A 13,165-nucleotide genomic window follows, 5' to 3' on the forward strand; every position below is an offset into this window, starting at 1 on the left:
AAGAAAGGTGTCAAGTGAGCTGTCCTGTTTTATGCAATATTCCCTCAATGGGAGTTCGGACACTGAGTTGAACACCGAGTGTTACACACATGTTGATGGCGGAGCTAAGATACTTGCAAATTACACACAGGAGTGGGGGTGGGGGTGTTAATGGGGTTGCACGGCGGAGAAGACAGAGTGTGTTGATTATTTGCTTTCATTGAAGGTCGACGACAAGTGATCGTGTCAAGGTGAGGGGTATTTACATTTGGGAGTCAACAGATTTCCCCGACGAAGTGAAGTAGGAAAAAAAAAAGCAAAACAAGACACCAGACGACCATGCTTTCCGTTCCGTTCTTGAAAATTCCCAACTTCGTAATATCACGTCTCTAAGGAGTGTCGAGCGCTTCGAACTCTGTTTCCGTGTCCAACCAAACAAGAAATAAAGTCTTCTTCCCATCCCGCCATTTTTATATTTGTGAAAGCATCCTCGGGGAAGCAGGCATCGACAGAGGAGTCGATGGGTATTGGTACCCGGATTCTGAGCAGGTTGAAGAATGTTCGTATGAGTGTGACAGAGGAGGAGTCTGCGGAGAATCGTATTAGGCACTGCTCCAGCTTTACCAGACTGCTCGGAGACTTACATGAGGGTTCGAGTCGTCGTAGCCGTGAGACTGGGAGAAGTCCATCGGTGGAAGCCCTTGGTAGCTGAGACTGAACGGGCTCAGAGTGTCGTCTTCCCGCTTGACGGCCTCGTGAAAGTGCATCATTGAAGGCAGAGTGACTGGGACTGGAGCGAGGTAGTCATAATGGTCACTAGCGGTGGAAACCGGTCGGTATTGCTGTGATTGAGGGTATGGCGGGTAGACGATCTCTTCTGGAGCTGGGTACTGGTGGTATGCGAAAAGCGGGGGTGTTCTTGACCCTTCCCGCTCAAAACCGTGGGAGAACATCAGATCGGTCTCCATTGGTGGGGTATATTGGTTTTGCAAAATTCTGGGAGATGGTTGTCTGTGTACAACCTCCGGGCTCTTCTTGTACTGCTGGGCGGTCTCACGCTCTTGCTGCTGGAGTTCTGCGTGCATCTGAGGTGGTGATGCGGAAGATGATCCAGCGCGTCTCTCGAGATCTTCAAGACGTCTCTTGAGCTTCTTGCCTAGTGGGGGTCAGTTGCGAATTGTAGCGGATGTACGGAAAGTACTCACGGTAATTCCGTTGAGCAATGCGGTTTTGTATCCGCCTGCGCTCAGCCAAGTCGGAGATCTTGGTCCAGTCTTCATCTGGGTTTGCAGAGGAGCTGAAGGCGCTGCTGGTGCCGTGTCCGGTGATGTGCCTCGACGCCGTGGCAGTCGAGTATGAGTAGCTGTTTCTCGACATGATGGCCGGTTGTTGGTAAAGGGCAGTCATGTATGGATTGGTACAGAGTACGAGTGAAAGTGTTTAGAGTTGATGAGGCTTGAAAGAGGAAAACTGTTGTCTGTCAGGCTGTGCTGGAGAAGTCACGGTTGGGGGTCTCGGAGGAGATATATATGTGAGTGCGGGTCGACGCATCCTCCACATGTATTCGGATTTACCAGAACCATATCCTCCGCATCCTTGCCATTGGAATCAACCCAGCTCAGCTCCAAACCACTACCCTGCATTGATTGACATGGCACTGATCCATGCTCGTGGCCCCTGCCCTGCCCTCCGACGCCGACCGCCTTCGACAGTTGCCAAGGTGCAAGCCTTGTTGCTGAGTTTATGCCCCCAAGCGGACTAGCGTGTCAGCCACCAGCATACGACCTGGAAAGGCTGCAGGACAAGGGGACGAGGAGCCAAGGAAGTGCGAAACCAACATGTTGGCCACCCTCCCCATGCGGCGCGCTAAAGCAGAGAATGGTGGCTAATTAAGTGCAATTAATAGCACCAACTTTCCGCCTTAGACGCACGCACGCTCGTACAGACTGGCCAACCACAGCAGCCCTCGCCCACCACACGCCTGTTTTGGCTTGTAGCCACGAATAGATCCGCGCTAGGGCGGCTGGCGGGCGAATTCCTGCTCGCAGTCGCAGCCCTATGGGATGTGGCAGAACGCGGCGAGCAGCAAGCAGCAAGCAGCAAGCAGCAGCAGCAGCAGCAAGCAGCCTTCGCAGAGCATTCCTAATCGCCTGAAGTATTAATGGCAGTCATTACAAATCTGGATGGTTTGCAGCCCTTCCTCCTGTCCCCTCCTGTCCCATTCGCAGCCAAGCCCGAGCATTAGGCACTTCAACGCCCTTCGTTCCCAATCTAATCGTGGAAGCGTGGCGAGGTTTCCTTCATGTTGACATGCGTCGGGAACGGCGCCGCCAGTCACCACATCGATCGCCGTTTCCCAAGGCCCGGTAATAGAAGGCAGGGGACACGCTTTTACAGTACTGTACGAAGTACGCTGCCAAATCATCCACCACTGCGCCTTTTAGGTTAAGTTCCCAAGCCGGCTGCGCTATGCGGAACCAATAACCCTCAAATTACGAGTCCCGTCGCACTCTCATCCAACCAGTGCACGCCCAGCGAACCAGCTTGGACGCATTGGGGGGTCTGGAGACCCTTGGAGGCCTAATTGGGGGGGGTGGGGGAGGCAGGATTTTCGGCTATGTCACCGCAGAGGCTCGTGCTGGCCCGAGTCCACGTCTGGGTGAAGGTGAGGGTGAGGGTGAGTGTGATTCTGCCCTGTGGGACTGGCTCAGCAGCTTAATTGACGTTGGCCTTGACAATCCTTCCTTGATTCGCGGATGGGTAGACATCCGCATCCTGCTCCCCCAAGCGGGCCCCTATTTTCGCTGGCGGCCGCACCGCCCCCAACGATTGCCGAGCCCATCCATTACTCAGCAGCAGCGTCTAAATTTGGGCGCTCCCAAATAGAACCGCCATCAAGGAGACGAGATGAGACGAGGACGAGGAAGGCCAGGAATGCGGACGCCAACGGGCGCCCGGCAGGGAAGGGGTCAGAAGGTTCTTTTCTCCTTGTTAAGCTTGATTACACATCATGAGGATCGGATCGCCAGCGCTGCACCGCAAGTAGTACAGGAGCAGCATGCCACACCTCGCACGTCGCACGTCGCATTTGCACCCAATCTGTGCAACCGAGAGTGCTGCCCCACCGCAAGAAGACTCGAGTCTCGCGCAGCAGCTCGCGCCCTTGCCCCCGAGCAGCGCAGCACAGCACAGCATAGCGCAGCGAAGCGCAGCGTATCGTGGTGGTGTGGTGGTGGCAGTTTAGCCAGGTTGCGAATGCGCGCTCTCCATCAGGCGAATGGCACTCCATCAAGCGACGACTGAGACCGACAAATGAGGGGCGGCACCCCGCCCCGGTCTTCTGGAAAGATTGGCCGGAAGAGGGAAGGAAGGGGGAAGGCCCGGAAGGAAGAGGGAAGGGAGGCAGCGTCGTCGACTCTTCCGCCAGCGCACGTGTCTTGGTCATCAGTTTATTTTTGAGCCCCCGATGACCAAGCAGCGCCCCTGCCGGATGATTGGCCCAGCGCCGTGCAGACTGCGAGAATGGCCGGAGAGGGAAAGGAGCCTGTCACAGGCCTCACCGTGCCGCACGGTGCCGCACCGCTCTCTTCAGACTGCATCTCGCAGCCCGCAGGGGTTTTCGCCCAATCACCGTGCGCCCATCGTATTTTGGCGGCCTTTTTGGCTGCTCGAGGACGGTGAGGAGCCCCGGAGTGAACGACGAGCACGCCAACGACACACCCTCAGGTCCCTCACAGAGTCACAGTGGCACCTGGCATCTGCATCTGGCACCACAAACCCCCAACTTCCAGAGCTGCGATGACTGATTGCCATGCCTGTGAAGGCCCGATTGCTGCGTACGCCAGCCTGCCTCAGGCAAATGCTGTTGCTCGACTGCTGCTGGGCCTTCAGCCCTACCCGGCAGGCGGTCGCTGTCCTGAATGACTCCGTCCTTGTGTGCTCCACGGGACAGCGTTCCACATCGCCATGGCCTCTTCCTCGCGCTCTGCAGTTCGTGCCGAGTACCGACTGCAGCACCTGCTTTCACATCTAGGAGACGGAAATGAACCGCGACCCGCCAAGATTCCCATTGCCCTTCTTGTCCCACCGACTCGAGGCGGCACAGACGCTGGTGGAACATCCATGGAAGACAGCCACACCGAATTTCTGGCGGCAACCTGCTTCCGCGAGATGGAACGCCAGTGGGAAGTTAATCCAAAGTGTCCTGGCCCCTCGCCGCGATCAAAGCACTCGTCGATCGCGGGAAACGTTTCAGTCCCTCTTCGCTCAATTTGCTCAACCGAGTGCGGTCAGAGGGCTGGCATGGAGGGGGTCACTTGGCTGTTCTCCGTCTGCATCCTCTACATCCGGATGAAGCTACAACTTCGTCCCCACGACAATTCGTTATCAGCTCGATCAGATCTGCATGCCTATCGGTCTAAATTCGAGCACGTTCGGCCGCCGTCAGAGGAAGTGACGGACTTAGCCATCGTGGATGCAATCATCCCCCTGGTGGTCAACTCCGCGACAATTTGTCACCTCCCTTGATGTTCCTTGAATAGATACAATATCACGGCTCTGTCATTCCTTCTCATCCTGTACACTTTTCACGCTCTCACCAGCGCTTGAAATAGTTGCGTTGTCATATTTGAAACCAATAAGGCCTCTGTGCGGGAGTGAGGGATCCGGAGGCAGTGTCCTACCGCTCTTCATCTCGTTGAATTATCTCGTGTCAATGGGTGGGTCCTCATGCGTGCCTGGATTTCTGGTGTACTTTCTGCTGGTGATTGACAAGCACTGTCACGGCCTATCAAGTGCCAGGAATATGGGAAGTCCGTGACACTCCTCCCCTGAGACACATGAGGCATCCCCCCTAAATCTCTGCCGTTGCGGCCCTTCACGCAGCAGCAACAACACTCAACACCAATCGTGAGCTTTCCGGAGAATTATTTGGTTTCCCGCTCTCCTGCAATATCTCCAGCGCTGGGGCGGTCCATGAATCGACGCGAGCTTGGAGTCTTTTGGTGGAAGTTTCAGTGTACTTCGCGTGTTGATATTGGAGGCCCTCACGAACCGCAGCACCCCCTTTTGACGTACAGCAACCACGGCTATGATTGATAAAGTCTTAGTCATTATTCGACCTATATCCAGGCGGCGGGCAGGATCACGGGATAATATCCAGACTTTTGCAACGAGCACTAATAAATCGCGGCGGGCCGCCGTTGTCATCTATGGGGCGTCGTATCTCCCACCACTATCACCTCCCACCACCAAGGTGCACCAAATCTCTCCCGCGTCTACATCAGGGGACACGTCGACATGGTTATGTCCACTTATGGGGAGTGTGGAGCGGTAACTCATCCTCCTGAACAGTTCTCAATGAGACTGGGATACAATCCTAATTTTGAGTATCATCGGAGTATCTCTCATCTCTAAGCATTGCGGATCTAGAAATCGCATTTCGTTTCTCGTTTACGTTTGTCTGTTCCTGTCCGTGGCTTTCTGGTACAGTTCAGGGGGGCGTTTAAGTTCTTACACATCCCCCACTCCCAGGGCTGTGCCAGGTGGGTTCCAAGAACGCCGCTGCGGGTGGAAGGGCTGAGCATCCCAAAGTGGGCTCCGCTGACATTGTGGCTCAACCGGCGCTTCCACTGGCGGAGCCTGGCAGACCACGGACGTTGCGTTACCCGCAAGCGTGGTGCCGATGACGATTAAGGATCTGACCCTGTCACGTATTTTGCTCCGCCGATGCAGCAAGGCTTGCTTGGTGGGATTTGACCTTCCGAAACGGTTTGCGGCCAGTTGGTCCCCAGTTCCCAGCAAAAACCGACTGAAGGGAAGCGCACCGATGGGCAGATGGCAACGTAGTAACAGAGCTTTGGAAGATCGACAGCTATCTCGCAAAGCTTCAACTTTGAGGAATGCCCTTAGATCAATTCGGCAACCGTTGCGCAGACATTGATCAGGGTTCCCCTTCATACGCGGCTGACGATGGGATGAAGTCAACCGAAACTAAATCTTTCTCGTCACAATAACTTCCCATGCAGATCAGAAGTGGAGAGTTTGATTTGCAGAGTCGGAAATCCAGAGCCACTCGAACTTCTATCTACGGTTGGTCGTCAAGAGGCATGAACGAAGCACGTCTGAAAGGGTATGGTTTTGGGTCCCAGGGATACATCCCTGGAAGTCGCAATTACGACTTGTGCAGAGTACGGTACAGCTGCAACCATTGGACAATTCAATGATCTACGTTTGGGAACAAGCCTCCTGACTCTCGAATCGATGCAAACGAGATCAGACTGAGTAGTTTGGAGGACTGAGTGGTGCCAGCAAATGTCAATGCACTAGACACATGAAATAAGGCCATAGGGACGACGTGGTCCGCGCTTTGCCGCAGCGGAAAGCGGAAATAGCCGATTGAAGGTCGGAAATGAGGGAACTGATTAGGTAACCACTGCGGTCCAATCCTAATCCACGCCCATGATTTGGGTGTGATGGAAGGAGCGGAGTGGAGCGTTCACAGTGGCGGAGTCCTGATTGCCTTTCTGCCTCAGTAGCCTCGTTCTGCCCTACGCATGAGCTCTCCAGCTTGCGTCGTTACCACAACGCAACCCACAGAGCAGATCCGTCAACTGACTCACCGCCGAAGAAAGTCAGTTGCCAGGCCGGCGACCTTGCTTCAGGCGGAAGTGGCAGCCTCGGGCAGGTCGGGGCCTCCGCAAAGGAGGTGAGCCATAAGGCTGAAGCCGAGATCCCTGGGAACGCTGCGTCAATTCACGCCGAGGGCAGGAATGGGGGGGGCTTATTGGCCAGGAAAACGACGCCCTTAAGGTTCAAGGGCGTTTGGGGCAGGGGGGGCCGCAGAAAGTCGGCGTCTCTGAAGATGGGGGGTGCAACCTCAGACGCGAGTGCCTCACCGCCGTCGATCTTTAGGCGATGCAACCGTCCCCCCTCCTCCGCAGCGGGGCGGCGGCTCATTGGACGGCGGATGTAGGCGTTCAAGCCCTTACCGGGGGCCACAGCCATTCCCAAAAGGGAACAATTAGCAGCCTTTTGCCCGCCCCTCCCCCAGCCCTACCAGCGGTGGTGGTCGGCCGAAGGTCCCAGTCCGGCGTGACGACGGTCCAGGGACCCATCTCATATCACAAACGCCTATCCTTAATTCTATCCATGCTCGAGTAGCTCCGCGTCGTATTTTCTGCCAATAGCACTCCAAGGCTCGCACTGTGTCGACCCGTCTTTGGCCCCCAAACACCTATCTGGGCCTAGCCTGTAGTTTATTTCCCTGCCACCCCGTCCCTGGCCCCGCCCTTGCGTCTAAAGCTCCGATGAAAGAGAGTACGAGCTGCACCAATCGCCGCCCTGCTTGTCCGCCTTGGAAACGCTCCCTGAGCTTCCGCGAAAATCACGTTGGGAAGAGGAAACCCTATCCTTCCCTCCATGCCCAGCAGCGAACCTTGCCAGCAACCACTTCAGTACAGTCGCATTCCCAGAAACGCAAACGCTCAACTCGTATCTGGGGGCCAATGAGAAAAGATCCATCGTAGCAGCATCTTGCATCTCCGAGGTACCGCGTTCCGCCGAGCCTCGAGCATTTTCGGATATAGCAGCTACAGTTTGGAATCACACAATAATGCTGCTCAACAAAGCGTGCAGTATCGGTATTGGAAGAAGAGAAAGCTCCGCTCTGCAAGCTGCAGCCCGGAGATATGATTAGTCACCTCTCCAACCGTGCACTGCTTGCTTAGCAAACTATTGGTAATTGTTTGCAGCAAAGCTGGGCTCTGTGGCTTGAGGAATTTGGAATCGGTTGCAGCCTTACAGCCCAACCAACAAAGGGGCGGGCTCACGGCCCGCGCTCTACTGCTCTTGCAATTTGAATCAGAGATGCCAAGGGGCCTGAAGGTTTCAAATTGCCGACCTCAGGCTCGTAACTCGTTTCTCCATCACAATGCCTCTGTCTGTCTGCATTTGGGATGTGTCTCAACGCCGTTGGCCGCTTGGAATTCCAAAGACTCGAAGCATGGCCAGATGGGCATCTCACGAACGCCTCGTTGGCACCATCTACCAGCAGTGTTGTCCCGCATGTACGGCGATTCCTTCATGATTTGGTGTGAAGATATGTGCCTTCCTTCTGCGCGGGGCCACAGACACACACCTGCAGTCTTGAAGCGCAGGCCCCTGCCAACAAAACGGCCCCCAAACCCCAAACCCCAAACATTCCTGCAGGTCTGCAACAAATCGGTCTCTCTTTCACCAGTACAAAAAGTCGGCTTCATTCTGCCCATCTATGCCTCTTCAGGGATTTCACGCGAGGGCAGAGAAGAGGAGGCGCCTGCATTCATCATGATGGGTTAAATCTGTTCATTCGATTTTTCTCTGAATTTTCTCCGCAATCTACGAGGTAGGGCATCACGCATACAAAGCATGCTGGCCCATTTAGATCGCGAGCGGAGCGGAGTTCGCATGGCAGTTAATTGTTAATAATTGCCGGCTGCGATCCTTCGCGTTTCGCTGCGCTTGCTCGATCCGAACCATGTCAACCAGTCACTGGACATAGGCAGCTGGCAGAAAGTCGACGAGAGGCTCAGTCACTCCTTTCCCCCCACTTCCAATCTTGGCCATTTCAAAATGCGGGTGGCTGTGAACTGCAAGATTTCACGGTGCCCGGATTTTACCTGGTATTCCGACGACGTATTATTCGCTCGTGGTCTCGAAACAGCAAGTGCCGTACGGGGACAGCTGCTGACCCCCGCATTATCTGCTCGCATTACCAAGTTGTAGGGCTGCTGCTCGCCTTTTCTTGCGTTATTTGGAACCACATACGTTGTAACCAGAGCGCCCCCTCGAGACTACTCCTCCTCTCATTCGTTGCGTCGTATCGTGTTTGTGTAACACCCACCCCTATCGCTGCCAGGGGGGGCTTCGAGGCTCGAGCTCTCGGGTTCGGGTGGTCGTCGCGGGATCATATTAATGGCACTCACTTCAGACGAGTGCGTGAACGAGGGCAGATCTGAGATTTACGACTTTACGACATTCATTCGAGATCGTATAGTCGTACGTACCTTGGGAAACGGCAAACCTTCAATTTTGCCCTTGATTTTCTTCCACTTTGATCCGGTAGTCACGAATTCCGGGTATATCTCAATGGCCGTTCCCTCATTGGTCATGTCGGCTGTCGTCTGTAATGTAAATTATACAAAGTACAAAGTATCAAAATGTCCTGGCAACAAAGATGGAAAGTCTCGGTGTTCGTCTCGGGGCTCATGTCGTTGCCGGCCCGGTACTGCATGTAACTGTCGGACTCCCGTAACTGGCTGCCTTCAGATTACGCGAGTCCGACGATTATACCTTTCGTCACCTTGTGGACTTGGAGAAGGCAGAGCATTGTGTGAACATGATTGACGACAAGGCGAGGCAAGGTGCTGGGACACCTCGACCTCCCTTGCTTTGACGACGCAGCCAATCACAACCTCTCTATCCTTTCCATGGAGAACGAACGGAGAGCGTATGTGCGCTTGTTCCTAACTGCAGATTGGGATTGTGCATTGTCGCAGATCATGCACCTCACACTGGAGATGGGATGGGACACGGAGACGGAGACGGAGACGGGGTAATGTCTAAAATCCAGTTCCAAAATCTCCGGAGAGGTGTGAGAGAGTGAAGACAAACGCGGGGAGCAGGTAGGGAATGGGGTTACTCGGCGAGCGAAAGTGTCCGACCGCCCGAACTCGAGTCAGTAGATTCGGGTCCGAAGAGGATGGGGGCTGTCACGGGACCGGCGTTGATACCGGTTGAGTGAGTTTTGGTCGCACAGCATTCATCACCTTCTGCAACTCGTAGACGCCCTGTACTATGAAATGCATTGAATTGAAGCTCTGCACGAGCAGAGCGCAAGTGGCAACTGTAGAGTCGACACGAAAAGCCCAGTGGTTTCTTGGGCTCGCTCCTACAACCTTTACTCTCCTCCCCTCCCCTTCTCGACATACAATCACGGCACGTCTGTCTAAGTAGACGGACCAGGGCAATCACGGCATTATAGTCTTCCCTTGCGGCTCTCGGAAGCACATATTGATCTGCAATCAAACCTGTGCTTCGTCTCACCTCAGAACTCTATAAAAAAAACATTAATCTCAAGAAAATATTCATTTTAATATTTTTTAATAAATTTTTTCCTCCCCTTTCCTTGAATTTGCCGTCTTGACGTACAATTCCAAGTACGGCATTCAAGCTATGATCTACCGATTGCCGGAAGAACCTCGAAACGCACCAGCCAGCCGTTCGTGCTTTCATGCTAACGCCGTGCCCATGGTGCCCATTACCCGTGCACCGCCGCCCATTCGTGTTTCATTTTCCGGGCACCCGCCAATAACGCCCCCTGCTTGAACGGCTTCCAGAAGGATGGCTTTTTATTGTGGCTTTTCTCGTGCCGGGCCTCCTTCAGGTGAAGGAAGGAAGGGAAGACAGAAGTCCAGCGAGCCCCGCGGCCATCCTCTGGTCGCCGAATAGTGTTTCATGTTGGGGGCGGTTCGGCCGACCGTGCGTTGTCGTGCGATTTAAGGTTTAAGGGGATGTTTTGTCTCGCATTGGTGTATGTATGGAGGGCGGCATTGGAGATTGAGGCAAGAGATGGTACCGAGAAGGGATGTGTGGTTTGTACGTGATTGTTTCGTATTTTTTTGAGGTGCATTGGTTTTTGGCTTTTCTATCCTTTCAGGAGCTCCTGCACGTCGGTCAAGGAATTCGTTCGAGATCTCCGAGCGATTCTTTTATGTTTCACGTGTAGGCTAGTATTTTTATTCTCGCGTTTGTTGTTATGGGTACCTGCGCCAGCGTTGCTCGGTAAGTAACTTTCTATCGTCGGTCCGACGCAAGAACGACAAAATAGAAAAGTCTACAGCAACACTACTTGATATGAATCGTATCAATTGGAATTATATTTTTAGCATCGTACGACTAAGTACATATTCTTAATTCCCTATCCCTTTAATATTACGGGAGATATCATACACATGATATTTCTATATGAGGCTCGCACGTGATCGGATTTATATATTAACATAAATATATACTATTTTTGAAAGTATCCCTTTATGTACCACTTCTACTATATATAATAAGCTTATACAAGCCTAAGGGATTCTTTTAAGTATAAGTTTAATATGCTATAAACTCTCGGGTAACCGTGACTTTCCTGAACTATTTTCGCGTTTTATATATTATTCAAAAATCAAAAATTGGTCCCTGCACTTTACCCCTATTTTACAAAACAATGACACCATTTATGAGAAATTTATTTAATACGTTTTATTCGCACGCTTTCATTCTATGATTTTATGATAATAGTTATTAGTTAGTCCGAGTTGTGGTTTAAAGTTGTGAGAGAAAACAGGGTGGCCGTTTTGTCGTTGTTGGGTCGGACCGACATGTGTTTCGAGATTCCGGGGGAAGGGGGGACTGGGAAGGGAGGAGGGGGGGGGAGCGAAGTGGGGCGGTGGACACAGTATGGAGGTTTGGAGTTTGAAGCTTGGCGCTTTGGGATATAAGATTGTAAGCGGGCTGAGGAGGATGGTGCGTAGGTGGATACGCCCAGCATGAGAGTTCTGGTGGTGAGGCAGAAAGGGGGGAAGGCGGATATGCCGTCGTGGTGTGAGAATCTTCAGATGAAATTGGATAGTGATGAGGTGAGGTGAGTAAGAGGAAGGGAGTCGGATATGCCGTGCAAGTGAGTTGTCAGATTGTTCAGATGGTTTTGTTTTGAAGGTGAGTGGATTCGTCTGGAGCTTGGATCATTTTATGGAGTGCGAGGAATGGAGTCATCTCCTCGCCGTGTCTTTCCGTGTATTGACGCTCGCTACTCCCCCTGAGTATACTGCGAGTCTTTATGGGGTGCTCGTTGATATGCTATATGTTTTCGAAATCTCCACAGCCATTTAGGGAAAAGAGCCTTCAGTCGAGTCGAGAAGAGTAACGCCCGACAGTCAGCATTGGAAGTTTTATCCAACGCCGGTACAATGAACCACAGCCTTCGATGTGCGTAATGAGATTCACGGTTTGTTTACACTCTCAAGTCTATCAAGATAGCTATGGTCTGCGGCAGGGGCCAAGCAAAGAATCAAATGTGCCGTCCTATTGAGAAGAATCTTCTTGATCTGTTGACACCTGGCTTTCCTCCTGCTGGCCTTCTTCTTCATTCGACTGCAATACCTTGCTGAGGTTCACTGAGAAAGTCAGCTGTAGTTGTCAACAACCAGGCAGGGGCGAGATCTGGACTCATGCAAAGGGCCAAGGGAAGAAAGTCACGGCCGCCTCGTCGATATATTTTGAATGACGGAGGCCGCGTCGATCTCCTATTCACATCAAGCATGGCTGCCTTGATATTATGGGACTTCCCGCCATCTCTTAAGGCAGAATCTCGACATACTTTTGCATTCATTCTCAGTTTGCAAGATTACTTTCACAGGTTCCTCATAACCTTGGCTTGAGCGGACTCAGACCACATCCATCGTCTGATGTGATCTCTGACAACAAGACTCGTCGTGACAACAACTTCTTGACAGCAGGGACTTCTGCAAGTGCACCACAAGTGAGCGGAGGGTATTACGCTGAGATGGATCAATACGTTTCAGAGTACAAGATCCACCAGTGACTTGAGGTACAATCTATACCATGAAAGCGAAATCCCACGAAATCGTGCATTGTTCTTACCAAAGCCAATTCTGTTTGTGTGCGTAAAGTGCATCAGGTACGCAATTTATCGTCTTTCGCGAGGTGTTCTTGCATCTTCGCAGAGACAAGTGTTTTTATGACCGCTCTTTCTGCTCAAATTCTAAGCAGGAGCATCCACAATTATCCACTTTCGTGAATCATACCTACCTTATTTATATTATATTGTGCTAAGTGAGATAACAAGAGCGTCATTGTCGATAAAAACGCTTGCTGAACTGTCCTCATAGTCTCTGGAATAACCTTTGAAGTTAAAACACTTAATATACAACTGGTGAAAGTCTGAAAGCTAGACACAACGATGAGCGGTATTGACGAAGTGTTTCACAAAGTTGAGAATATTCCAGGTACCCTTGTGTTTAGATATAAAGGCCCCTTTGATATTTTCAAGAATCTTTTAGCCAGACAGTGATGTGAAGGACGCCTCTTTGAATTCAGAGTTCACAATATGTCTCAAAACCATTCTCGTACTACAACGCCA

At 52.3% G+C, this 13,165-nt stretch overlaps 5 protein-coding genes across 5 annotated transcripts; 3 read left to right on the plus strand and 2 right to left on the minus strand.

Moving 5' to 3' along the window:
* Positions 1-449: 449 nt before the first annotated feature.
* On the minus strand, positions 450-1,356 carry K444DRAFT_537351 (uncharacterized protein; the record flags this gene model as incomplete). Its single annotated transcript, XM_024875457.1, has 3 exons — positions 450-566; positions 624-1,135; positions 1,185-1,356. The coding sequence occupies 3 exons, from the start codon at positions 1,354-1,356 to the stop codon at positions 450-452; spliced, it is 801 nt and encodes a 266-aa protein (XP_024732512.1).
* A 1,550-nt stretch (positions 1,357-2,906) lies between these two features.
* Positions 2,907-3,685, minus strand: K444DRAFT_74353 (uncharacterized protein). The gene has a single exon (XM_024888678.1). The coding sequence runs from the start codon at positions 3,422-3,424 to the stop codon at positions 2,981-2,983; it is 444 nt and encodes a 147-aa protein (XP_024732513.1). The 5' UTR covers positions 3,425-3,685; the 3' UTR covers positions 2,907-2,980.
* A 26-nt stretch (positions 3,686-3,711) lies between these two features.
* Positions 3,712-4,534, plus strand: K444DRAFT_666316 (uncharacterized protein). Its single transcript, XM_024887174.1, has one exon. It carries the CDS (start codon positions 3,946-3,948, stop codon positions 4,504-4,506), a length of 561 nt encoding a protein of 186 aa, XP_024732514.1. The 5' UTR covers positions 3,712-3,945; the 3' UTR covers positions 4,507-4,534.
* A 3,147-nt stretch (positions 4,535-7,681) lies between these two features.
* Positions 7,682-8,591, plus strand: K444DRAFT_74366 (uncharacterized protein). The gene has a single exon (XM_024888680.1). The coding sequence runs from the start codon at positions 7,846-7,848 to the stop codon at positions 8,314-8,316; it is 471 nt and encodes a 156-aa protein (XP_024732515.1). The 5' UTR covers positions 7,682-7,845; the 3' UTR covers positions 8,317-8,591.
* Positions 8,592-8,830: 239 nt separating this feature from the next.
* K444DRAFT_74361 (uncharacterized protein) lies at positions 8,831-9,546 on the plus strand. The gene has a single exon (XM_024888679.1). It carries the CDS (start codon positions 8,932-8,934, stop codon positions 9,361-9,363), a length of 432 nt encoding a protein of 143 aa, XP_024732516.1. The 5' UTR covers positions 8,831-8,931; the 3' UTR covers positions 9,364-9,546.
* The last annotated feature ends 3,619 nt before the right edge of the window (positions 9,547-13,165 follow it).

This window comes from Hyaloscypha bicolor (genome assembly GCF_002865645.1).
Source record: "Hyaloscypha bicolor E unplaced genomic scaffold K444scaffold_124, whole genome shotgun sequence".
Taxonomy (NCBI): domain Eukaryota; kingdom Fungi; phylum Ascomycota; class Leotiomycetes; order Helotiales; family Hyaloscyphaceae; genus Hyaloscypha; species Hyaloscypha bicolor.

What these genes read in the sequence shown, in the direction of transcription:
- K444DRAFT_74353 (XM_024888678.1), bottom strand. Translation starts at nt 3,424, where the DNA reads ATGACCAAGACACGTGCGCTGGCGGAAGAGTCGACGACGCTGCCTCCC.
- K444DRAFT_666316 (XM_024887174.1), top strand. Translation starts at nt 3,946, where the DNA reads ATGGCCTCTTCCTCGCGCTCTGCAGTTCGTGCCGAGTACCGACTGCAG.
- K444DRAFT_74366 (XM_024888680.1), top strand. Translation starts at nt 7,846, where the DNA reads ATGCCAAGGGGCCTGAAGGTTTCAAATTGCCGACCTCAGGCTCGTAAC.
- K444DRAFT_74361 (XM_024888679.1), top strand. Translation starts at nt 8,932, where the DNA reads ATGGCACTCACTTCAGACGAGTGCGTGAACGAGGGCAGATCTGAGATT.